Below are 23751 nucleotides of genomic sequence, written 5' to 3' on the forward strand. Positions count from 1 at the left end.
ATAGTTATATCGAAATTAATTTACAGATCTTGAAATTATTATACAAAACTCGCCAAATTGTTTGCCCTGAAGGTAACACGACCCGGAAGTGGTTGTTTGTTGTCCAGAGCACCGGTTTCCACAGTATGCTACAGGTCTGTTTTTTATTCTTTCCTCAGTAGTTAGTAAAAACACAGTCGAAAGTGCTATTTTATTTATGTCCAAAAAATGTTAAGATGCTGTCAAATACATTACACGTCTGTGCCGTATGCAACGATTGATATTCTTTTAATAAGGGTAGTAGTACATCGGTTAGCTTTACCATGCTGCTAGTCGACGTCAAAACCTCAAGTTGTTAACAAATAAATCACTTCTTAACAATGTTTTTAAAGGATACGCCGAGTTTCAAGCATTTGTTAATATAAGAAAAGGGGGGAAAAGAATGTCAATAATATAATTTCGATGGCGACATAATAGTGCCCCCACACCAAACACACACACACACACACACACACACGGTTCAGAGGTACTAAGACTAGACATGCATACAGCATATTTCTTGCGATGGTGAAATTTAGGGGCATGAATAAAAGGCAGCCCTCAGTCCTTCCTGGTGCCCTTCAAAATGTTATATTTTCCTATAAATGTCACAAGACGGCGACAAAGTCCGGCTTTTGTCAAAATGAAAGCTCCTCAAATCACTTTCGACCTTTCAATTCACTTCAACATTCACATTGGATTCAGCGACTTTGCGAATGCTGAAAAGTTAACTATATTTTTATGGGCGAAATGGGATGAAATATGGAATGTTAAATGCATTTTTTTTTTTACACTTCTTTTTGTCAAAGCTCATATCCTCTCAATTGTTTCTCGCCAGAGTGGTAGTGATCCAACCAAATGGCTGTCAAGATGTCAGACATCATGTTGAACGTATACCTGCCTGGAGACTCTTCGTCAATGGGAGCAAAGATGATGTATCCTAACGAGAAAAAACAAGACAAAAGGAAGACGTTAACGCAAACGTCAGAGCAAAGCGTCATTTCCACTCAGGGTCCATCCTGTAATGTTTCCACACCAAACCAGGGTTTACCTCATGCAGGGAGCTCCAACAAGCCTGTGTCTTCCTCTCACCAGCAGCCTTCTTTCACCGTGATGAACGCCAACACCAAAACACCAAAGCAAAAAAGTAAACCAATCCCGATGGCCAGGTGCCCACCATCCAGACTGCCCAGCAAGTACCTCGCCATGGACTGCGAGATGGTGGGCACGGGTCTCAAGGGAAGCATCAGCCATCTGGCACGTTGCAGCATTGTGTCCTACGAGGGCGACTTGGTGTATGACAAATTCATTAAGCCATCAGTGCCTGTTACCGACTACCGCACGCGCTGGAGTGGCATCCGCCCCAGTGATCTCACGAAAGCCACACCCTTCAACCAGGCCAGGAAGGAGGTGAGGGAACGCCATTTCCTCAATGATTGATTGATTAATGAATTTATTTTTTTTCACAATAGAATCATTTTTGACACAGATAATGCAAAATGTATTACAAAGTCGTAAGGTGTCCCAATTATTTTGTCTGAACTCCATATTTTTTACTTTGTGCGTGCCCCAATGTCTTTGTTGCAAATAATTCTGCATATTATCTACAGTTAATTCTGTAGATGCCCCAATACCTTTATCCAAAGTTCACATTTTCACTCTTTGTAGGTTTCCCAACACATTTTTCCAAACTTTGTTTTTTCAATATGCCAAAACTCCACATTTTTCTTCAGTGTTCACTTTTTCTTGGTGTCCTAATACTTTTGTGCAAACACCAGATGTTTTTTCTCTTTCTTACTATTAACTTCATGTTACTGTATCAAATTTTCTGTTTCAAACGTCACTTTTCCTCCCTACTTTTAGGACCTTTAAGTGTCCCAATACTTATGTCAAAAACTCAACATTTTGTTCAATATGGACTCCCGGGACTTGTCCCAATGCTTTTGTCCAAACTCCATAATTTTTTTATGTTACTTCCTTAACAGGTGTCCCAATACTTTTGTCCAACCTCCATAATTTTCACTTCCTGTAGGTTTTCCCCCTTTTCTTTTTACTTTCTGTAGCAGTCCCAATACTTTTGTCGAAACTCGTTTTTTTTTTTCTTCACTTTTCATCATGTGTTACATAGCTGCAAAGTGTATCAAGATGTAAGTAAACCACTGAATGGGGAGAACTGAATTGAACAAAAATGTAATAAAAATAAATATGATAGCAATACATACTGTAATTTCAATGTTTAACATGATAGATCCTGAAGCTTCTGGCGGGCAAGGTTGTGATCGGCCACGCTGTCCACAACGACTTCCAAGTGCTGCAGTACACGCACCCGGCCGGCTTGACCCGTGACACGTCGCGTATCCCGCTGCTCAACCAGCGGGCCGGCTTTGAGGAGAAGGGGTGCGCTTCACTCAAGAGACTTACCAAGGCCATCTTCAATCGCGACATCCAGGTTGGAATCACACATCGATCAAGCAATTTAAAAACAATTGGCTGATCGCAGTAACCGATCCTTGCGCCCTTAGGCGGGGCGCCGCGGCCACTCCTCACTAGAAGACGCTCGCGCCACCATGGAGCTATACAAGCTGGTTGAAGACGAGTGGGAGAAGAAGTTGGCGTCTGCAAAGCCAAAGTAGGAGTAGCAGCTGATTGGCTCATCCCACAGGCTCTACCCAATCACTTCCTGCTCGAACCGCTGCCGCCAGTTTGACTGAAGGTGATCAATAAGTATAACTTAGTGTGAACTCACTAGGAAGGCAGTGGTGTCTTCCTAAAAATAATAATAATAAATGAATAATCTGGATTCATGTGTGACTGCACACCTATCGATGCATCTTTCAGATCACACTGGAATTATGACCTATTTTATTTCTATATTGGGAAAATAACTGTTTGTTTAATCCATGTTGTTAAACGTTCTTAATGTTTATATTATTTTTTAATGCTTTACTATAGCAGGTTTTGCATTTTAATCACGCAACAAAATCCATCAATTTTTAACCACCTCAGGGCGGCCATTTTGTCACTTATTGTCGACTGAAAATGACATCATAGTGCCAAGGGCTCAGATAATGACCAATCATGGTTCATCCGGTTTTCTGGGTTTGCTCATGTGTCGTTCGCAAGCTGAGCCCTTAGGCCAGGGTTCCCCAATTCCGGTCCTCGAGGGCCGGAGTCTTGCTTGCAGGTGTTAGATGTTGCCGCCTACCAACACACCTGAGCTGATTATATGAATCAGGTGTGTTAGTGAGCGTAAACATCTAAAACCTGCAGGACTTCGGCCCTTGAGGACCGGAATTGGGGAGCCCTGCCTCAGGCACTATGATGTCATTTATAGCCGACCGCAAGTGGCAAAATGGCCGCCACCCGGGATGGATAAAAATGGGCGGATTTTGCTGCTTAATTAATATTCCACAAACACAATATTACTAAGAATTCCGTGTTTAGACAAGTATGGCTCCATAGAACATATTAGTGTAAAGAAAATGTTTTACTTGACTTCCTGTTGTACAAGTATAAGAAAAATTCACCAATAACTAAATATGATTACATTAAAAATACTCAGTCTTTTAGTATGTGAGTTCATTAATATGGCATCGCTCAATTTGAACAATCTTCCTTGCACAGGTGTCACATAACAAATTGCCATGTTGTAACGACACTGCTTGTGCATATCACCCCACATACGTTCACTTGGGTTTAGGTCCGGGCTTTACACCTGGCTATTCCAACTCTTGAAGTCATTCTCTTGTTGCTGTGGATGTCATGTTATGCTCAAGGTGGAATTCCACTTGAGTAAAAGACTGACTGTTCTCACTGAGCTTTACTGTACACATGGACAACATATTTTATTAGTAAAATGTCTCATGAGCAATGAATCTGTTTTGTCCTTTAATGTCCTTATTCAACCTTTTCAGAAATTGTTCTTTCTTGAACGCTTTCCTCCACATTAGGAAAGTAAAGCAGATTAAGCGCTTGCCTGCCACATTCACTGGAATACTTGATTTAAATACAATATGGATTCCTGCTGGGTTCATTTATTGAGAGCAAGAATAGTAGCCACATGAGGTGCATAGCCCAGTATTAACAGCTAATTCGCTTTTTATTAACCTCACACAGGAATTTGTTCATGTTGCACATTGTTAGCCCTCGGGTCAAAACATGTCGTGATGCTGGTTTGCTTGTTTTTAATCTACTCCCAGAATGCCATTAATTTAGTAATTTAAGTGTGGGCCAATCGGACCGATTACGCCACCTTTGACTTTCTGCAGTTGTCCGAATATTTTTGTTCAAACTTTTAATACTTCAGTTCAGTCCAAACTCCCCATTTTATTTCCTGTATAGGTGTATACATGTTAATTAATTTTAAATTTCCTTTTGGTATCACAATATCTTTGGCCTGACTCCACTTTTTCTTCACTTTCCACCTTTTACCCCCCCCCCCAATACTTTTGTCTGAACTTTACATATAACTTCATGCCGATGTCCCAATACTTCTGTCCAATCTCAACCTTTTCTTTGACCTGTCCCAATACTTTGGATACTTTGAAGTGCTGCAAACAGATTACCATAGTTGATCTCCCCATGTTTTCCCGTAAGGCAGCAGTGGTGGCATTTTTCCAGGCATGCAGTCAGGCAGGGATGATGTAAAGCTGGAGGTGGGGTGGGTGAGGAGTTTCAGTGGTCCTGGCTGCCCTCATCCCTGCCCACCCCACCTCCTTCTGTCCTTTATCTCCTCTCGCCGGAGCTGTCTGGGTAGATATAACCAACCTCCCCCCATTTCTTTTGCTCTGGATCTGGAGCTGCACCTGAACAGGATGACGTGAGTACCATTTTACATGATAGTTCTTAAGATACGTAAACATGTGTAGAAGTTGTATTGGAATAGTATGTAAGTACTGTACTATGAGTGTCATTATTATATTAGGATTCATTCATTTTAAGTCCCTCTGGAACCATTGATTTATCCCTTCTCTTATGCTATTGGTTATATTCAGAGATAGTCATTAACTCATTCACTGCCATTGATGACTATAGACGTCAAAAATTCATGTGAACTATTTCTATTAGTTTAACATTTTTTTCATTTCATAATTTTTTTTATGAAAACCTAGATTTTTTTTATTGTACATTTAGAACAGATATAAAATTTGTGATTAATCGTGAGTCAACTATTGAAGTCATGCGATTAATTACGATTAAAAAAATTAATAGTCGTACGCCCCTTTTTTTAAATTAGGGTCGTCAGGCGATTACAATTTTTAATTGTAACTAATTAAATGACTTCACTAGTTAACTAACGATTCATCATAAATTTGATATCTGTTCTAAATTTACAATTAAAAAAAATCTAGGTTTTCATACTCTTGTTAGTAAAAGTGGAAACAAATGTTAAATAGAAATAGTTCAAATGAATTTTTGACGTGTATAGTTGTCAATGGCAGTGAAAGAGTTCAAAATAATGTTTTAAAAATGTCCCCCAAAAATAAATCAAACATTGCCAGTGATGCAATTGACGAAAATAGAATTTATATAGTGAGTAAACATTTTTTGTATGTGTATCATCTTCAGATTTATTTAAAAAATAAGGAATGGAAATGTATAACATGTATGTATAATGTATAAGTATAACAACGGTCGCCAACCACCGATTCGGTACCGGGATGCACAGATAGTTTGAATGGGTTGTCAGTTCATGAAAAATCTTTAGTAATTAAAATAAAAATTTTGAGGATCACTGAACTACAGTACATTTTATTAATTATTATTTCCGACAGGTGATTTTTTTTTGGTGCGTCAGCGTAGGAGTGTCACCGGTCGACACCAAATATAAAAGATAAAATACTGAAACTAATCAGCAAGAGCTTAATCAGCAGTGAGTCATCTCCTCTAGCAGTGGCTTGGGTGATTCTTTTCTTTCATATATATATTTTTTTAACCAAAAATGTTTTACACACTGCAGTATTTATTCATAGTTGTTAACATGTTTTTGTTTTAATCACATTTCAACAAATGAACAAATTACTGGACCCAAGGTGATGTTCCCACATGCTAATCATGCTAACTAGTTGGCTCGACGGCTCTTGGACAGCTTGTAATTCTTAACTGTACAAGTGAAGTCGTATATATTCTTTTTTTCCACCCCTTTCGTCCTCACATGACAGTTCCTGGCAGCGTGATTGTTTTTTTGGTTCTCTTTTCTCTGGGACTTTTCTTTGGGACAAAAAAAGTCTATTGAGCCTGCTGTGATGTTTGTGCGTGTCTCCATGTTGCCTGGATGCAACCTTTCTGTGACCACTCGGCCTCATTTTGCACCCTTTGTTGCGTCAAAAATAGAAACGGACTTTTAGAAAAGTTGTATATTTAGCTATATTTACATTATTATATTTTTAAAGATACTGTATGTCTTTTTTATTGGTTGTATCGCAACTATTTGATAGGTACACTACTGCCACCAAGTGGTCTGGAGCTGTTTAGAACTATTGTGTGGCTGTCCAAAAGAACAAAATATATTATACGTATGATGGTATATTTTACAGCAAAAACAGCTAAGGAATTTAACGTATGTCAGTTTAACACTGGTAATTTATTTTTAGCAAACAAAACACGAATCGTAAGACAAACACGAATTTCTAATACATTTGTTAAGAACTGTGCGTATAATTACAGTAAGAAGACAGGTGCTCTAATAATTAGAGCACCTGTCAAAAACAAATCAAAGAGAATCTAAGATGAGGCAGTGCTTTATTTTGGACTCTTTCAATTTGAGGGAATTATAAATCCACTTTGACCATCGATAATTCATCTTTATGTCTTAAAATTAATGGATATGCCATTAATCCCTTCCAGGCTTCTTCTGGTGTCGGCGATAGTGGTGATTGTGTTACTCAGTATCTGAATTAGTGCATTTGGACACATTTACTGTAGTAGAAAGAGCTGATTATGATAATCAAAGGATAATCCAGCAAGTAAGTAAATATAAAGACGATTATGCTTCTGGGAATAGGATTTTAATACAGTAAATCAATGCAGTGGTGAAGGTTTAAAAAAACGGAACTCATGAATGTGTTACTGTGCACAAAAGCACAAAGAACAAGTTGAGCTTCTTTCAGGTCAGGAGAATAAACTGGGTGCGGGGGGGGGGGGGGGGGGGGCTTGTGGGAAAACGTTCCTTAACAGGAAGTATTCTGGGATAATCCTAGAGTTAAGAGAACTAAAGGGCAGTAAATTTAGTTTAGTCAGTTGGGTCGACTCTTCGGTTCACGTCTCCTGAGAACTTTTACGACCAATTAGAATTCATCGCACACTCGAGCTGCTGCACTAAACTACAAGGGAACATGTACATGCAACGTTTTTAAAGAAAGGTTTGTAGCAGTGGATAGTTGGTGTTTGTGACTTAATCTATTACATTGCCAGTTAATGTTAGGGAACGTATAAAATATTGGATAACATCAAAACAATGTAACAAATATGCAACAATACAATAAATAACTTGAATAACCTTCTACATGACAAATACTCCTAATCTTGTTATTGTGCTGTTGTTTTCAGACAGGTGCATCTCTCCGCCATGTTGGCAGCCCTTGCTCTGCTTGTTCTTCCATTGTCCTCGAATGCCCAGCACCATCCAGGTAGAATGACATAACGGGACGGAATCAATCCACAGAGTCAAAAAAGTTGGCTCTGTACATTTTAATGTGAATACCCTTTTTGACATTTGCTGATGATAACTCATGCAAAAGATGACTACAAATAATCTGCATTGTCAAAAAATAAAATAAAAATTCCACAGTAATAAACAGAGCAGCTAGAAATAATCCAAAGAGTAAAAAAAAAAAAAAGTGTCACATCATTAATATGATCAAGTCACTTTCCAGTTATTCACGACAGCCCCACCTTGCACCAGAGAAACTAAACAGAATGACGACAAATAATCCACAGAGACCAAAAAGCCAACAGTAGCCCAGTCATGCACTGGAATGTAATGTCACATCATTAATGTGATTGATCCTCTTGCCAGTAATTCATGATAACAGCCACCTTACACAATAGAAATAGAGTGATTGAAAATAATCCACACAGTCAAAAAAAATAAATCACAGAATGCTCCGTCACTTGGTGTAATGTAATCTAATGTAAAAAGTGCAATCACTCCTCTTTGGAGTTATCAATGATAACAACCAACAACAACAAAAAACTAAGAATAATACATATAGTCAAAAAAGTCCAGAAACAATTGTGTATGCGTTGGCTGTATACTGTCACATCATTCTTGCAATATCCCCTTCCACCAGTTATTAATGATAACCCCTACCTTGCACAAAGACCTGCAGTCCAAACACTAACATGCCTTTCCTCGCAGATGACGCAAACCTCCTACATGTAACCATCACGTCCGGCAGAAACACTACAGGCGAGCTGGGCAGCACACTGACATTGCCGTGTCTGGTGTCTCTGGCCCGTCCACCGCCCGCCCCGCACACCAATGGCCGGCGTGCCGCCCTCTTTCTGCCTCGCGTCAGGTGGAGTCTGGTAGGCCACGACGACAATAAGGAGACAGAGATCCTGGTGGCCCTCGGCGACAGCGTGCAGGTGAGCGAGGCCTACCAGAGCCGAGCCTCGCTGCCGCGTTACGCCATCTCCCCTGCTGACCTAACGCTCCGGCTGGAGCGGCTGCGGTACGGTGACGCCGGCGAGTACCGGTGCCATGTGCAGCAGGGACCCGAGCATGACCATGATGTCACGCAGGTCCAAGTCAAAGGTAACAAGCTAAATAGACACACTAAAATAACATAAACTACTGAGAATAATCCAGTCAATGTCCACGTAGGTTTGGTGTTCCATCACGGGGATCTGTTAAGAAGCCCCCATGCCTTCACCTTTGAGCAGGCCCGTGAGGCTTGTGCGGAGATCGGGGCCGAAATGGCCATGCCAGACCAACTAGCGGCGGCCTACCACAGCGGATACGAGAACTGCCATGCGGGCTGGCTCTCGGACCGCTCGGTTAGGTAAGGATGAGACAAATCCAACAGAAACCAGGTTGAAATCTGTTTGAAATCAGTTCAAAACTTGTTTTAAATCATTTGGAAACCACTTTAAAATAGCGTTGAACCAATTTGAAATTTGTGTGAAACCAATTTGGAAACAGTATGAAATGAAAAAAGCTAAACCGGTTTCAAGTTTTAGTGTATAAGCAATTGGAATCACTTTAAAATGTGAAACCAAATTGAAATCAATTTGAAATCCATGTGAAGCTAATTTTAAATCTGCGTAAAACGAATGTGAAGTAAAAATAAGTATAGAGCGATTTGAAAAAAGTTCAAATTGAAAAACAAACCAATTTAAAATTTATGTAAAACAAATTTAAAGTCTGTGCAACACCAATTTGAAATCAATTTCAAAATCCACGTGATACTACTCTAAAATCAGTGGAGGAAAAAACAATTTAAAATTATTTTGAATCTATGTAAAGGCAATTTGAAGTACCGGTAGTTTAAAATGAGTGTGAAATTAATTTGAAATCTATTCAAGACTAATTTGAAATCAGTTCAGAATCCAGGTAAAACCATTTGAAACCAATTTTAAATAGATTTTTTTTAAATCCATGTATAACAATTTTAAATGCCTGTAACCAATTCAAAATTGGTTCGAAAGCAAATTGATTTCTGAGAAACATTTCAAATCAGTTTGTCATCATTTTAAAACCAACTGGAAATCTATATAAGCTTATTTGAAAACCATTTGATACCAGTCCCTCTTGTCAGATATGCGGTTCAGAAACCAAGAGAAGACTGCTTGGGAGTCAAGGAAGGACTTCCAGGAGTGAGGACCTTTGGAATGTTGAAACCTGAACAGTTATTCGATGTCTACTGCTACGTGGGCCACATCGCAGGTCTGTATTAGATTTTATACTATTCACATTCATATGAAAATAAGTTTCCATTACAAACATTTCTACAAATGCATATCTACCAGGTGAGGTGTTTCATGGTTTGCCCCCCCATGGTTTTACCTTTGTGGAGGCCAAGGCATACTGTGTGCGTGAAGGTGCAGACCTAGCAACCCTCGCCCAACTGTACGCAGCCCAGAAACATGGACTGAGCCACTGTGGCTTAGGGTGGCTGAAGGACGGAAGCGTGCGCCACCCCATGGCCACCCCCGGGGGGCGCTGTGAGGAGGCGCCAGGCAACAAGACGGACTTCCCCGAAGCTCACAGCCGTCATGACGTCTACTGCTTCCGAAGTACAGAAAAACCTTTAAGATTATTTTCAGTTACTGTAGTAACACGATAGTTGTATATTTTTCTTCCAATGTCTTCTCTTCAGGCGACTTCTCCACTCAACCTCCGCCATTTCCTCTCACCACTGAGACAGAGCACGTCAGCCATCTTCTCTCCACAGTGGAAACAGCCACTGCTCGTGAGGAGGTTGAGACGGTCCATCCTGTCACACAAGACCCACTGAAGACCAAGTCCTGGACTTCAGTTGATCCTCAGTCTGACCCGCAGAGTCATCCAGCCTCTCCTGCCAGTCTGGAGATCTTTATTACGAAGGCAACATCTGGACCAGAGAACCTCACCAGTCCCTCAGACACTTCTACAGCTGATCATAGTACCGTAAACGTAGATTTGATGTCCTCTCACGCAAGTTCCTCCTCTACCATGTCACCCAATTTGGACAAAAACAAGACACTTGAAGAGCATCCAGAATCTGGAGAGGAGATCCTAACGACTGACTCCTTGGTTACCACGGAAACCAATGCAATCACCTCTTCACAACCACTTTCGGATTCAGGTAAGTCATTAAAACTGCATGTCGCACGATTTGCACCATCTCTGGAAATTGAATTGCTGTTCCAGACCATACTACCTTCTCCTGAGCAACTGCAGGTTAATATTTGGTTTTCTGGACAGGTGAGGAGATCTCTGGTGCGGCGTTCATCACGTCTGCGACACCCAAGACCCCGACAGTTGAGGTCCTCACAGTTTCTGACTTCAGTTTAGACCTGACCACATCTTCTGGGACCTCATCCACTGAGATCCCATCTAGTGCCCCACCAGAGATGCTTACCTTCATCTCAGACAGTACGGGACACCTGGAAGCAGTCCACAATACCACACATAAAGATGGAGACAAAGCTAGAACTGAAACCTCTGCCAAAGCATCTGGTGACCGATTGGGAGAAAGTCCAGAAGCAGAAGCAGAATCTGCATCAAACCTGACAGACTCACCAGACCATCACACTGATCCCAGAACACCTCCAACGGAGACTACTTCCTCCACACAGCAGTCTGGATTCCACATGCAGTCCAGGACGCCACTTCCTGTTGCATGGAATGAAGCCACTATCACCACCAGTAGATCAGAGGGAGGACAAGAGGAGACCAGCACTGATTTGGCCTCCGTTCGAAGATGCGCCAGGTGTCACCTTGAAGACCAAACCACGGAGACCCTAACTGACCCGACTGTGGACAGGAAAGGATCCACGGCCATGGCTGCCAGACAGGAAGTCAACCTAGGTGAAGTAAATTAAATCAAATTGAATCAAATATAAAATAAATTAAAACCAAATTAACATGTAAAGGGACAAACAAAATAAATAAACAAATGAATAAATATAGACAATCAGCATAAATCCTAAAGTGACACTGTTGAATTTAGTTTTAGTCTTCTTTATGATGTAACGGCGCCTCCTGGTGGTAAAAGTACATAAATCCATTTCCTTTGTGTTTGAGATCATAAAGCCTACAAAATAACATTTTAACGTTCTGAGATTCGCCAAGGACATAATACATGATGTAAACACACTGTTTTCTGCAGAGTTATGCGGGGAAAGCCCATGTTTGAACGGCGGCACATGCCAAGATGGCGAGACGCCCAAATGCCTGTGCCTGCCCGGGTACGGCGGCGCCTCCTGCCAGTCAGGTAAGGACCTCGTCCTCCCCCACCTAATTGTGAACGCCTCGCCCACATTGCCTCTCACCCTGCAGATGTGGAGGCGTGTGAGGTTGGCTGGGAGAAGTTCCAAAGCTTCTGCTACCGTCACGTGAACATGCGGCAGAGCTGGGAGGGGGCAGAACAACACTGCCGGACGTTGGGCGGACACCTCATGTCCATCATGACCCCTGAGGAGCAACATCACATCAACGGTAAAGAATAAAACATTTAGTGAAGAGAGGTGTTTAACAAGTCATTTAAAATGGCCGCTTCAAACCAAAATGGCTGACTATGATTTTTCGGGTATGGCTATGTTGCTATTTATTATTTAGTATCACCACCACTACCCCCCCGGAAAAAAATGTACGTTATGCAAGTGAAACTGAGGCATGAAACCTGCCCCCACATCTCTGTTCTAGGACCATACATCTTGATGTGGTAGATCAGTGTTTAATGGAAACCAGAAACGTTTGTCTTTCTGGAGAGAGAAGGTCCGCCTGGATATCGGTTTGACACATCTATTGCTTACACATTTTTCTCTTTCATGCTTCGCAACCTCCAAAGTGACGACGTTGAGGAGACACAACATCTGTCTTTTATGTAACAAGGATGCGGCTGGTGTTTGGTCTGACCCTCAGGAAGCTCAGATTGTATCTGACGTTCCTCTGCTATGTAACTGTGGGTTGCCACTATGGAGTTCTTAGCCTTTAGTCAGGAAATGTTAGCATTTGATTCGGTCTCAGCAACCTTTTGAACTTTACAACATGGCATGAAATTAAGGTTGATGTCCTGATCATGTTAGCATAGCAGCTGTTCTCTCGGTCATTTGATCAAGTTGACTGGGTATTGGACCACAGAAAATGTTACCGTATGTATCCAGGTCGATAACAGTTTTACATGGAAGCGCTTTTTGCGTTGTGGTAGTTATTTTGCAAAATGCTAGCATGAGGCTACAAATTAGCATACAACTATTCAAATATTAGCATTTTATCCAAGTAACCATTACCATTTTAAACTTGGCAACATGATGTGATCTCAAATCCTTACTCACATACTATATGCTAACATGTTAGCATGTCATCTGTTAACATGTTGCTTACTTGATTCGTTTTACAACTTTTAGGAAGTTTGCTATAGCATTTCATCCACTGCCACTGACCTTTCAAACCCGACAACATGATGTCATAATGCTTACTAACAGCCGTACTCTGGTTGCTAACTTGCTGTATGCTAACATGTTAGCATGTCAACAATTGGCATGTTAGCATGACAACAATTAGTTTCTTAGCATTTTATCCAGTCTCATTTTCCTATTAAGCCTGACAACAGTCACAGAGCATGATATTCGATATTTACTCACACCCTAACTCGGGTTGCTAGCTTGATTTATTTTAGCACATCAATTTTTAGCATTTTATTCACTCTCGTTAGCCCATTGATGCTGACCTTATGGGATGATGTACGTATAATATACATGTCAGAGCGATAATGTGTTTTTTTTAATGTATTTTTTATATACAAATATTTAAGCGCTTTCTTTATTCAGTTTGCTATCTTGTACTGTATGTCATCATACCAACCGTTAGCATGTTAGCATTATACCTACCTTGCACCTTTCCATTGAGCCTGAGGAGGTTTAGAGCCTCTTAAGATGGCACATTGGGTGAAACTAAAGCCACAATGTTCATAATCATTGAAACAAACTCACTCTTTATCATCCATATTTCCTTTATGTTGACATCAGACAAATACAGAGAATATCAGTGGATTGGACTGAACGACAAAATCATCGAGGGAGACTTCCGCTGGTCCGACGGAAACCTTCTGGTGGGGATGTTTTCTTCCTTTGAAGATATCCAGTAAGACTTCCCTGTAACGTGGATCTTTTCTGCCTCAGATTTACGACAACTGGCACCGAGGGCAGCCTGACAGTTACTTCCTGTCTGGCGAGGACTGTGTCGCCATGGTTTGGCACGACGGCGGACGCTGGAGCGACGTGCCCTGCAACTATCATCTTTCCTTCACTTGCAAGAAGGGCCTTTGTGAGTGTTACTTGACTTGTAACTACTTTTTGAAAGGTTATTTATAATAAATGAAATTATTTGTAATTATATTAATAAATAAAGAAAATACACAAATATTAAAAGTGTAAGTAAAACATTTTATTTTACTATGATTGTTTTATTTTTTTAGTATATATATTTTTTGCAATAATTCAATTAACCAATGCTTTAACCAGATAAATGAGGAAACAATGAATGAATGAATATATTTTTAATGAAGTGGTGTTAGAAAAAATATTAAATAAATAAGTAAATATCTTTACTGCTCGTGTATGATGTCAGCATCCTGTGGCAAACCTCCCGCGGTCCCCAATGCCGTGCCGTTTGGCAAGACGCGGACGCGCTATGAGACCTTCGCCAAGGTACGCTACCGTTGCCACGCAGGCTTCGTGCAGAAACTGAACCCCGTCATCAGCTGTTTGCCCGGCGGCCACTGGGAGGAGCCCTTGATCATGTGCCTGCCAAGTAAGCAACACTTTGGACTGGTGCTACTACTAATACTAGGATGCATAGATTGTTTTTATATTGGACTTTTTCCATAATGGGACTTACACTGTTAGTTTCCTGTTTGAAGGAGAGTCGCCTAACCTATGTATACTGTATGATGTCTCCCAGGGACGAATTATCTGCTTAGTGAATGAATCAGGACACAGAAGCGCAGTAAAGAGCAGGAACCAGATGGGCTGTCATGTAAAGACAAGCTAGCCCATCTGGCTCCTTCTTTTCATGAAGTTAGGAGGCAGATGGACTGTCATGGCAATTTCCTTACTGGGGAAATATACATTTTGAGGACAGGTTTCTTTCTGAGTACAGTAATTTCTGGACTACAAAAAAAAACATCTGAGAAATGATAAATGTTTTCAGGTAAAAACAAAACAAAAACAAAACGTTTCCAGCACTTTTTTTTAACATGAAAATGGCTTTGAGGATTGGATTTTCAAATATTCCAGGGAGCGCTACAGAGCCCATTTTTCGCCTGCCATGTCTACTGAAAGTGAAGTTTCACCTGGATGAACACACCTTCTTTAAAATGTGAAATTGTGGACATGTGAAAACCCTCCAAAGTCCTTTACACGGTACTCATGTCCTTTTCAGTTGCTTCACATGCAGACCACCGGTTCACTTCCACTGCTCGCCCCCATGCAGAGGAGACGACGGAGTTCACCATGAAGGTCACCACAGAGGTCCACACACAAAGCAGCTCCCCGCTCCCGGCACATTAAGAAGAACTTCACTCTCTAAACATCGTCAGCACTGAAACTAACCTTAGGTTTTTACCCCCACAAAGTGCTGTAATCCAAATAATACAGCCGAGTCAATGAGCAATTTTAGCAACGCTTCATTGATAAATTATGTTTGTGTTTTTCGTCACGAAATGTGGTGGATTTTATTAAAGAAAACATGGCGGGGCACTTGTGCTTAACTACTTCTTATTCTCTCCTATATAGATGCAGTAGTGTGTTTTTATTATGTAACATAACCAAAGCCATTGAAAGGAAGGGGACACTTTTGACTTTTTAAATGGGCAGATAGGAAAGCTCATTCAAAAAAAAAGTTTAAAAAAAAGAATTTAGATGTGTATGTAAAATAATTTATTTTGAATAATTTATAAATCCCCATTAGTATTTTGTATAGATTTATAATATAAATTGTTTTTATTTCATATATAAAATAATAGCTTTCCATTTTTATTTAGATCATTTATAGTCACTCAATTATAATTAAACAATTTTCACAATTAAAGATTTCCCCCCAATATTTTTAAAACAGCTATATTAATGCAACAAATATTAGAGAATAAGAGCTAAAAAACAAAGGATAAAATGTGTTCAAATATATCAAACATTTCAATAATAAAATAATTATAATTTTCATTTTGCATTTACTTAAATTATAATAAGTCAATTTGTAGTTTTAGATTTTTTTAAATGCATGTATACAATTCTTAATGACTTTTATTTTGTCACAATCAATCAGTCAACCAATATTTTAAAAAGATAAATGAAAAGATACATTATAATTAATTTTAGGTAAAATAGCAAAATTAATGGAACAAATATTACAGGGTTAAAAAATATATATACATATAAAACAGGTAAAAAATATATATTTTAAAGAAATGTGAATTACTTTTTATTCAAAATTTTAAAATTACAAAAAATGGATAGATATTTTAATTCAAGAATTATATGGCTATACAGCATAAATGAATGCAACAAATATTACCAGACTAAATAAATGGTGGCATTGCTATTATCAATAAATAAAAATAAATAAAATACATTTTAATTAACTTACATAAGGCATAAAAAATGAGTACATGAATGCAACAAAAATTGTAGATAGTGCAAATGCTGGATCGGCCAGATTAAAGAATGGAGTGGTCCCTGGTATGAGGGGAAGTTGTCCGACTACCGATAACAATAAGCTCCGTAGAGATGCGACATGTTATTGGGGAACCCGAAAGAGCGTACCCCGGGTTCGGGGATGCCCCCGCAGAGCGCTCTGGGAGTTCCGATGGGGAAACGCACACTGCCGTCTCGCAGCCAGCCGCCATCGCATCGGTCGTAGCCTCGGAAGCGCCATGCGGCGTACAGATGGCCCACCAGCGCCAGCTCGGCGGACCGACGGGCACACGCCCGCCCGGCTTCCTCCAGGGAGAATGCACCCGGGATGTAGAAGATGGAACCTGTGGAAGCACATGAGGGTAATTGAATTTTGTTGTCTTGGAGTTGTCTTTTTTCCAAGAAAAAGTAGTATATTTTTTTTCCTGGAGAGTGAGGGAAAAAAACGGTAAAAAAAATAAGAGGGAAAAAAAGTACCGTACATTTTGGAGTGAAAAAAGTTATATTTGTCTGAGAATAGAAATCGGTGGACTTTTTTGAAAAGACAAAACATGTTTATGATTGTATTTTTACCATAAACATGACCAAGTGTTTTTGTGATGAAACATTTTCTGGTAAAAATGTCATATTCTCAAGGGGAAATGTATTGGTCTTAACAAAAAGGTATATTAGATTTTTTCTTTTCAAGAGAAACATTTTATTGAGTTTCTCAGAAAGCTAAGTTTTTTGCAGGAACATTTTCTTGGATAAGAGAAAAATGTTTCCTTCAAAAAGTAGTATTTTTCTTTGAAAATAAATCTTATATAAGTATCGGTTTGAAAAAAAAGTAGGAACATCGCTAGTCACATATTCAAATTTTCCTTTGGAAAAAGTCACATGTGTCTTTGTAAAAAAAATTAGGAATAAAATTGCGGAATATTGTCTTTTTTATGGAAAAAGTCACTTTTTAATCCATTTATTTCTGAAAATAGGACGTTTTAGGGGGGGGGGGTCCTAAACTGACCTGCAGTCAAAGAGGTGAAGCAGAAGGCGTCAAAGTGGTCTCTGTTCTTGTCTTTGGGTGAGTAGCTGCGAATACCTGGACGCATTTGCGCCCCGCAGGCGGGTCGCGGACTGATGATGGGGTAGCGGACGCTTCCGTCCTGAAGCCAGCCCGCTTTGCACCAGTCCAGACCCTCCGTCCATGCTGCACAACAAAACATGCAAACTCCGTTACGTCATTTAAAAGCCTTTGCCAGCAAATTTGATCATCACAGCTATAATGGTAGAGCCACAATTGCTTTTAACACAATGGGGAGTAGCTAGTTCGTCTTATAACATCTATGCTAATTTTTGTTAGCTCATTCACTCCCAGCTATTTTCACAGAAGCAATCCCCTTCACTCCCGGCTGTTTTACATAACTACCATTTTTTTCAACCGTTCTTTGCAGTCGAGAGGCTGTATGCTGTAGCAAAAAAAAAACACATAAAAAACTTAGAAATACGTCTTTGGGATACTTAAAACTATGGGTGTGTCCAAAAAATCTATTCTCAAAAGAATCGCGATTCTCATTTAGTACGATTCAGAATCGATTTTAAATGTCCCAAAATCGATTTTATTTAAATTATTTTATACTGTCTTCACTTTGTTTGTGTGTGCCTTTATTGGGAGCGCTGTTCATGTTGTACCCGATTTGGCCACTTAGGGGCAGTGTGGTTCCACGCGGTCTGATAAACTGTTAAGTTGTAGCCACATTAGAGAGTAGAAGGAAAAAGTCACGATCAAGTTATTCCAATAAAAGTTGTTGTTTTTTGTAGCGTGCAGCTGTTCTTTTGAGTGATAAAAGTGCCGCGAGTAGCGCATTATTTAGCATTAGCGAGTCAGACTGGAGTAGATCATTACGATTCCTTGAACATCTATAAATTGAAGCAAAAATCATTGAAAATCAAAAATTTTCCTTAATCGAAAATTTATTCTAAATCGAATCGCACACTCAAAAATCGGAATAGAATCGTGAGACATTCAAAGATTCCCACCCCTACTTAAAACATTTAAAATAGAACAAAAAACGTATAAATATGTCTTTGGGACACTTGAAACATTTAAAATAGAGCGTATTTATACATTTTTGGGAGCAAAAGAGTTAGCAGTATACGTTAGCATTAAGCGAGTATGTTTTTAATGAGAAAAATAGCGAGTTTTGCTATATTGTCTTGTCTGCATGTGTTGCTATGCTATTGTTTGTTTTTTAATATTAGTTACGGACAGGTTTCTTACTACCGCAATAGCGATGCGTGTTCTGCTAGCTCGTCTGTGGCTTTCTCCTTCTGTGTTAGCATTAAGCTAGCACGGGGCTTGGTGAGATACGCAATCTTTTTTTTTCTCTTTAGTTTTACAGTAAACGTAAACTGAGAACTATTTTTTGAAGTTCACTCTTTGCCAAAGTAAAACTGGTTATAGGTTATAAATTTGACCTCTGTAGAGTTGCTCGTAGGAGGCGAGCGTGCCGTCCTGCTCCTCGCACGCCACCTCTGCCTCGCGGAAAGTCATCCTGTAGCGGCCTTTTGGACTCTGATATGGAAAAACCACACCTGAGGACAAAAACCCTGTCAATAAGTCAACACGACAGGAATCTCGCCTGACCTCCGCTCCGAGGTTACCTTCGACCCTGAGCGCGACCACCACGCTCTCGTCCTCGATATCGTTGATAAGCTCGCATCGGTACTTTCCGCCGTCTCGCAGTTGCAGTCCGCCGAGCTGCAGGGAGGCGTCCATGTTGTGGGCCCGCCGGAGGGATGCCCTCGGGCCGAGTCGGCCGTGCCGCTTGAAGGCGTGAGCGTTGGAGATCATCACGATGTTCTCCGGGCCCACGCGTCCCGGCTCCATCTTGGTCCACTTGACCTTGTAGTGGTCGGGCTTGGTCTTCAGGATGCACGGTAACGTGACGTTCTCGCCTCGGCGGCCGACCACCTCGGCGTAAACGGGCGGCTCCAGGAGGTACTTCAGCTTGGAAGGGGATGTCGTGGGGGACGGGATGTTTTTGGCTAACAAGGGGAAATTAAAAGACAATTATTAGGTGTCTTATTAGCATGTCTGTGACAATAGGTCTGCCGGTTTTCTTCCGCAGAGGTAAAGTTTTAAATCCATCTGCCGTACCAATTAGCTAGCGCTAAGCTAACTTAGGAGGCTTCGTCTCTAAAGGCGTCCACAGTAGCAGCGGATGAGACAAATCTTCCCCCTCCCCGAAAAGCTCTTTCATATTGTTAAGGACATTTTACCTGAGAGCGGAACCACGGAGCAGACCAGGCAGCTCACAAGAAGAACCAAAGAGGTAATCATGGTGATGATAAAAACGACATGAAGCTCCTTCAAGTCACCTTTCGGTGCACAAACGTTTGGTTTTAGGCAATGAAGACGTTACAATTAAAGATCAACTTTAAGAACTGATCTTACATGGTGAAGATGTCTGAAGAGGACTCTCGGTTAGGTCGTTCCATTTGTTGATGTTTCGTCCATGTTGGTTCAAAGGTCAAGCTTACTTTGAGAATTTTTTGGGGGGAGAAAGGGACAGCTGTAGACATAATTACAAAATCATCTGTCATTTATTAACTGGAATCCAAGCAGGATGCTCACACATCTGGTTAGGATGTCTTCCTGCTGATGTCCCACAAGGTGGACACTCCAAATAAGCGGAAGAAAAAACATCTGGAAATCGCAATCACAGTACAGATTATATACTAAAAATGATAATATAGTCGGACTCACCCAAAAGTATCTGGAGCCTTCTCAAAAAGTCGAAATATTTGTACTTCCTGTCTTGGCTCAGCAGGCGAAGTCGTGAATGTTCGGCTGTCCTCAAGCATGTCAGTCCACTGTCTTGCAACTTGCCTTGTCTCTCTCTCTCGCTCTCTCGCTCTCCTCATGCTGGTCATGTGGTCAAATGAGCACCATTGTTATCCTCCTAGATGTTGATGACTACCAGGGCGGGACCTTCGTCGCTCTTCTGTTTGTGCCAGTCTAGCATGATACTAGTTAGATTTCTAGATTTCTGACACTGGACAAACACTTGGTAGATTCTAGTCTTACCTATTATTTTGGATTTTTTTCTGTCTTTAACAGAGGGTACCAACAATTTTGCTCATGTCAAATCGTGTGTACAAAGAATACACCATTGCTCTGCATGGGGCTGCTTTGCTCAGTAGAGACTGGATGCAAGTGACGTAGGACTTGTTAATTACTTGGAAAAGTAGTCGGCTGTCTTTTTCTGAGTCACTCAGTTTTTGTTTGAGACTTTACTTTAGATCAGGATCTGAAGCAAAATAAGTCAACATTTGACGGTGATTGAATCCCTAACTTTTCTACAACATACAATTGTGACGTAACAGTCCATGTCATAGCAGGCTGAGCTAGCAGTTTATTGGCACAGGTGGACAAGTGCGGACAACAAGTCTTCTTGTGTGTGCGTGTGCTGCAGCCTTTGGAAGCCAGCACTGGAGCTGGCATTCACACATCTTTATGGCTGCTTGGTGAGAGGAAGCTGTGTTGGCTCAGTGGCACAAGGACCACATTGTGACACTTTCATTGTGTACACACACACGCATAAACACATATCTGAGGTGGACACAAGAAAAAATAATAGGCGTCTTTTTTTGTGTAGCCTAACCATTGTTTTCTTTATCAATGAACCTCTTTATTGGCCTCCAATTAGTATTCACCCCAAAACATCCTGCTGCACTCTATCTATCTAGCTTTCTAGCTAGCTATCTAGCTAGCTTTCTATCTATCTTTCTAGCTAGCTATCTAGCTAGCTTTCTATCTATCTATATATCTATCTATCTATCTATATATCTATATATCTATATATCTATCCAGCTAGCTAGCTTTCTAGCTATCCAGCTAGCTAGCTTTCTAGCTATCTAGCTAGCTAGCTTTCTAGCTATCTATCCATCCATCCACAGTACCTACCATCCATCCATCCACTTTGCCTTCCAGCCATCCATCCACACTACCTTCCATCCATCCATTTATTTATCTATCTATCATCCATCCATCCATCCAACCAACCTCTTTATTGGCCTCCAATTAGTATTCACCCCAAAACATCCTGCTGCACTCTATCTATCTAGCTTTCTAGCTAGCTATCTAGCTAGCTTTCTATCTATCTTTCTAGCTAGCTATCTAGCTAGCTTTCTATCTATCTATATATCTATCTATCTATCTATATATCTATATATCTATCCAGCTAGCTAGCTTTCTAGCTATCCAGCTAGCTAGCTTTCTAGCTATCCAGCTAGCTAGCTTTCTAGCTATCCAGCTAGCTAGCTTTCTAGCTATCTAGCTAGCTAGCTTTCTAGCTATCTATCCATCCATCCACAGTACCTACCATCCATCCATCCACTTTGCCTTCCAGCCATCCATCCACACTACCTACCATCCATCCATCCATCCATTTATTTATCTGTCTATCATCCATCCATCCATCCAACCAACCTCTTTATTGGCCTCCAATTAGTATTCACCCCAAAACATCCTGCTGCACTCTGTCTATTTGTCCGTCTGTCTGTCTGTCCATACGTCCATTATTCCCTGACGTACACTGACTAGCACAACAAGCGGCAGATGGTTTTCGTTACCTACTTCCTCAGCACAGGTGATGTCATCTTCAGTCCACAGACAGCAAGTGGAAAAATGCGTTTTTAAAGGTATAGGTTAATCCTGAATCTAAATGTCTAATATCATAAACTTTTTTGTGAGTACGGTATGTGCCTTAGCTCAATATACTGTAGATTATGAAACACTACCTTAAAGTAGTGTACTTAAGTTCAACAGGAGGCCACAGTGGCGCTGCTGCTGTGACAGGCCGTCGCTCGGGGGGCCACTCGAGCGAGATGTGCGAGGCCGATAAGGCGACGCCTGGTCCCGTCCTGCCGGATGGCGCAGTGAAGCAGTGCGTGACTCGACTGATGAGAGGCGTGACGAGCATCGGGGTCACGCCGTCGCTTAAGCATGTAGTATGTACAACTATGACGGCCAATAAGTCAAACATTCTTTTCTTGAAAACCAGTAGAAACATTTTGCTGCTGAAAGCTTGAGGGGGCTCACCTGTCTGAGTGCAATGCTTTGTACACTTTCCTGCAGCTACTTGTAGATCCTTTGCTTGTCTTGACAGACCTGCGCACACGCTAGACATCTCCAGTATATCGTGTTGACCATCGTTCAACATTTCAGCCTTTACATTGAACCCAAATGTGTTTTTCTCCCCTTCATTCCTCACAATTTCTCGTACGCACAATTAAAAATGTGTTGACCACTGATATAATGCAGAATAATTTAAAATATATATATTTTTTGTAATTTTTTTTTAAATGTAAATAATTGAGTAATTATGACATTTAAAATAATAATAGTTTTTTTTTTTAATCACTTAAAATAACATACAATGCTCATTTTCATTTTTCACATGATTGTAAATAAATTAATTAATTTGATAATAAAATATAATACTTTAGAACATCATACTGTCCTGTGGCGTTCCCCAGGGTTCCATTTTGGGGCCATGCTGTTTTCATTGTATTTGCTTCCCCTGTGTTCTATCTTAGAAAATATGGTCTTTCCTTTTACTGCTATGTGGATAAGAAATACAAAAAAAAAAATTATATTAAGAATAACAAGAAGACTCCACTCCTGTACTCAGTTACTAACAACAATAGTACTATGAAGTATTATTATAGTTCATTTTCATTTCATTTCAATCATTTATTTTTTATCCGTTTGTAAAAGAAAAAAAGATCATATAAAACAATATTCTTCATCGTTGAATGAAAAGGAGCAGAAAAAAAGACAAGTCTTAGTTACAAAAAAAGGTTACAGTAATACAGAAATATATGGGAAAACGACCATAAATTATAACATATAATAAAAACAATAATACAATACAATAATTAAATGAAATATTGCCTCTGCAGTTAGTTTCTTGTCTGTACTGCACAAGAAGTCATATGCATGCAAAGTACACACACAAGAGAAAGGCTACTGCGTGTGTGCGTGCGTGTGCGCGTGAAGCTCCATTAAACCCTTTCGTTGATCTCGTGTTCTTTTACGAGAACATGCCCGACAGGTTCGGACCTGCATTTATCTTTTTTCATTTTTTTTTTTTTCATCATCTGGTGCCATTGATACCTTAGATGAACAGATTCTCTTATCGGCGCTGAGGCCCCGCAGCCGGCCCCCTGGTACTGATGCATTGATTAGCGCTTTGCACTACACTAGCGAGAGACACACTTAACCTTGAGGATGTGACATGATGACACATGAAATACAAATTCTTCCGTACATAAAAAATAAAATAAAATAATAATAATAAAAAAAATAATCGACCGAACAACAACTTGTTTCAAACTTAAATTAAATTC

The 23751-nt window shown here is 40.3% G+C and overlaps 3 protein-coding genes across 13 annotated transcripts; 2 read left to right on the forward strand and 1 right to left on the reverse strand.

Moving 5' to 3' along the window:
* Nucleotides 1–82: 82 nt before the first annotated feature.
* isg20l2 (interferon stimulated exonuclease gene 20-like 2) lies at nt 83–3893 on the forward strand. The gene is made up of 4 exons (XM_086078512.1): nt 83–134; nt 857–1428; nt 2267–2467; nt 2541–3893. Exons 2-4 carry the CDS (start codon nt 877–879, stop codon nt 2649–2651), a joined length of 864 nt encoding a protein of 287 aa, XP_085934638.1. The 5' UTR covers nt 83–134; nt 857–876; the 3' UTR covers nt 2652–3893.
* Nucleotides 3894–4773: 880 nt separating this feature from the next.
* bcan (brevican) lies at nt 4774–15426 on the forward strand. 2 transcript variants are annotated; one of them, XM_086079656.1, is made up of 14 exons: nt 4774–4837; nt 7567–7646; nt 8378–8776; nt 8846–9023; nt 9780–9907; nt 9991–10257; nt 10341–10808; nt 10928–11533; nt 11835–11939; nt 12005–12163; nt 13696–13778; nt 13849–13993; nt 14297–14479; nt 15110–15426. In XM_086079656.1, exons 1-14 carry the CDS (start codon nt 4833–4835, stop codon nt 15235–15237), a joined length of 2934 nt encoding a protein of 977 aa, XP_085935782.1. In that variant the 5' UTR covers nt 4774–4832; the 3' UTR covers nt 15238–15426. The 2 variants fall into 2 exon arrangements, with proteins under 2 accessions (XP_085935782.1, XP_085935783.1); XM_086079657.1 differs by lacking the exon at nt 4774–4837 and adding an exon at nt 7215–7379.
* A 666-nt stretch (nt 15427–16092) lies between these two features.
* On the reverse strand, nt 16093–22196 carry hapln2 (hyaluronan and proteoglycan link protein 2). Of its 10 annotated transcripts, none has more exons than XM_086078618.1 (8): nt 21977–22196; nt 19973–20044; nt 19793–19877; nt 19618–19716; nt 19000–19383; nt 18814–18930; nt 17363–17545; nt 16093–16703 (listed from the first exon to the last, which is right to left on the reverse strand). In XM_086078618.1, exons 4-8 carry the CDS (start codon nt 19676–19678, stop codon nt 16426–16428), a joined length of 1023 nt encoding a protein of 340 aa, XP_085934744.1. In that variant the 5' UTR covers nt 19679–19716; nt 19793–19877; nt 19973–20044; nt 21977–22196; the 3' UTR covers nt 16093–16425. The 10 variants fall into 10 exon arrangements, with proteins under 10 accessions (XP_085934744.1, XP_085934746.1, XP_085934747.1 ...); XM_086078620.1 differs by having other exon boundaries at nt 19793–19873; nt 21973–22196; XM_086078621.1 differs by lacking the exon at nt 21977–22196 and adding an exon at nt 21830–21954 and having other exon boundaries at nt 19793–19873.
* Nucleotides 22197–23751: the final 1555 nt, after the last annotated feature.

Source organism: Leptonotus elevatus, chromosome 6 (assembly GCF_054856555.1).
Source record: "Leptonotus elevatus isolate MCC_2025b chromosome 6, RoL_Lele_1.0, whole genome shotgun sequence".
In the NCBI taxonomy this organism is placed as follows: domain Eukaryota; kingdom Metazoa; phylum Chordata; class Actinopteri; order Syngnathiformes; family Syngnathidae; genus Leptonotus; species Leptonotus elevatus.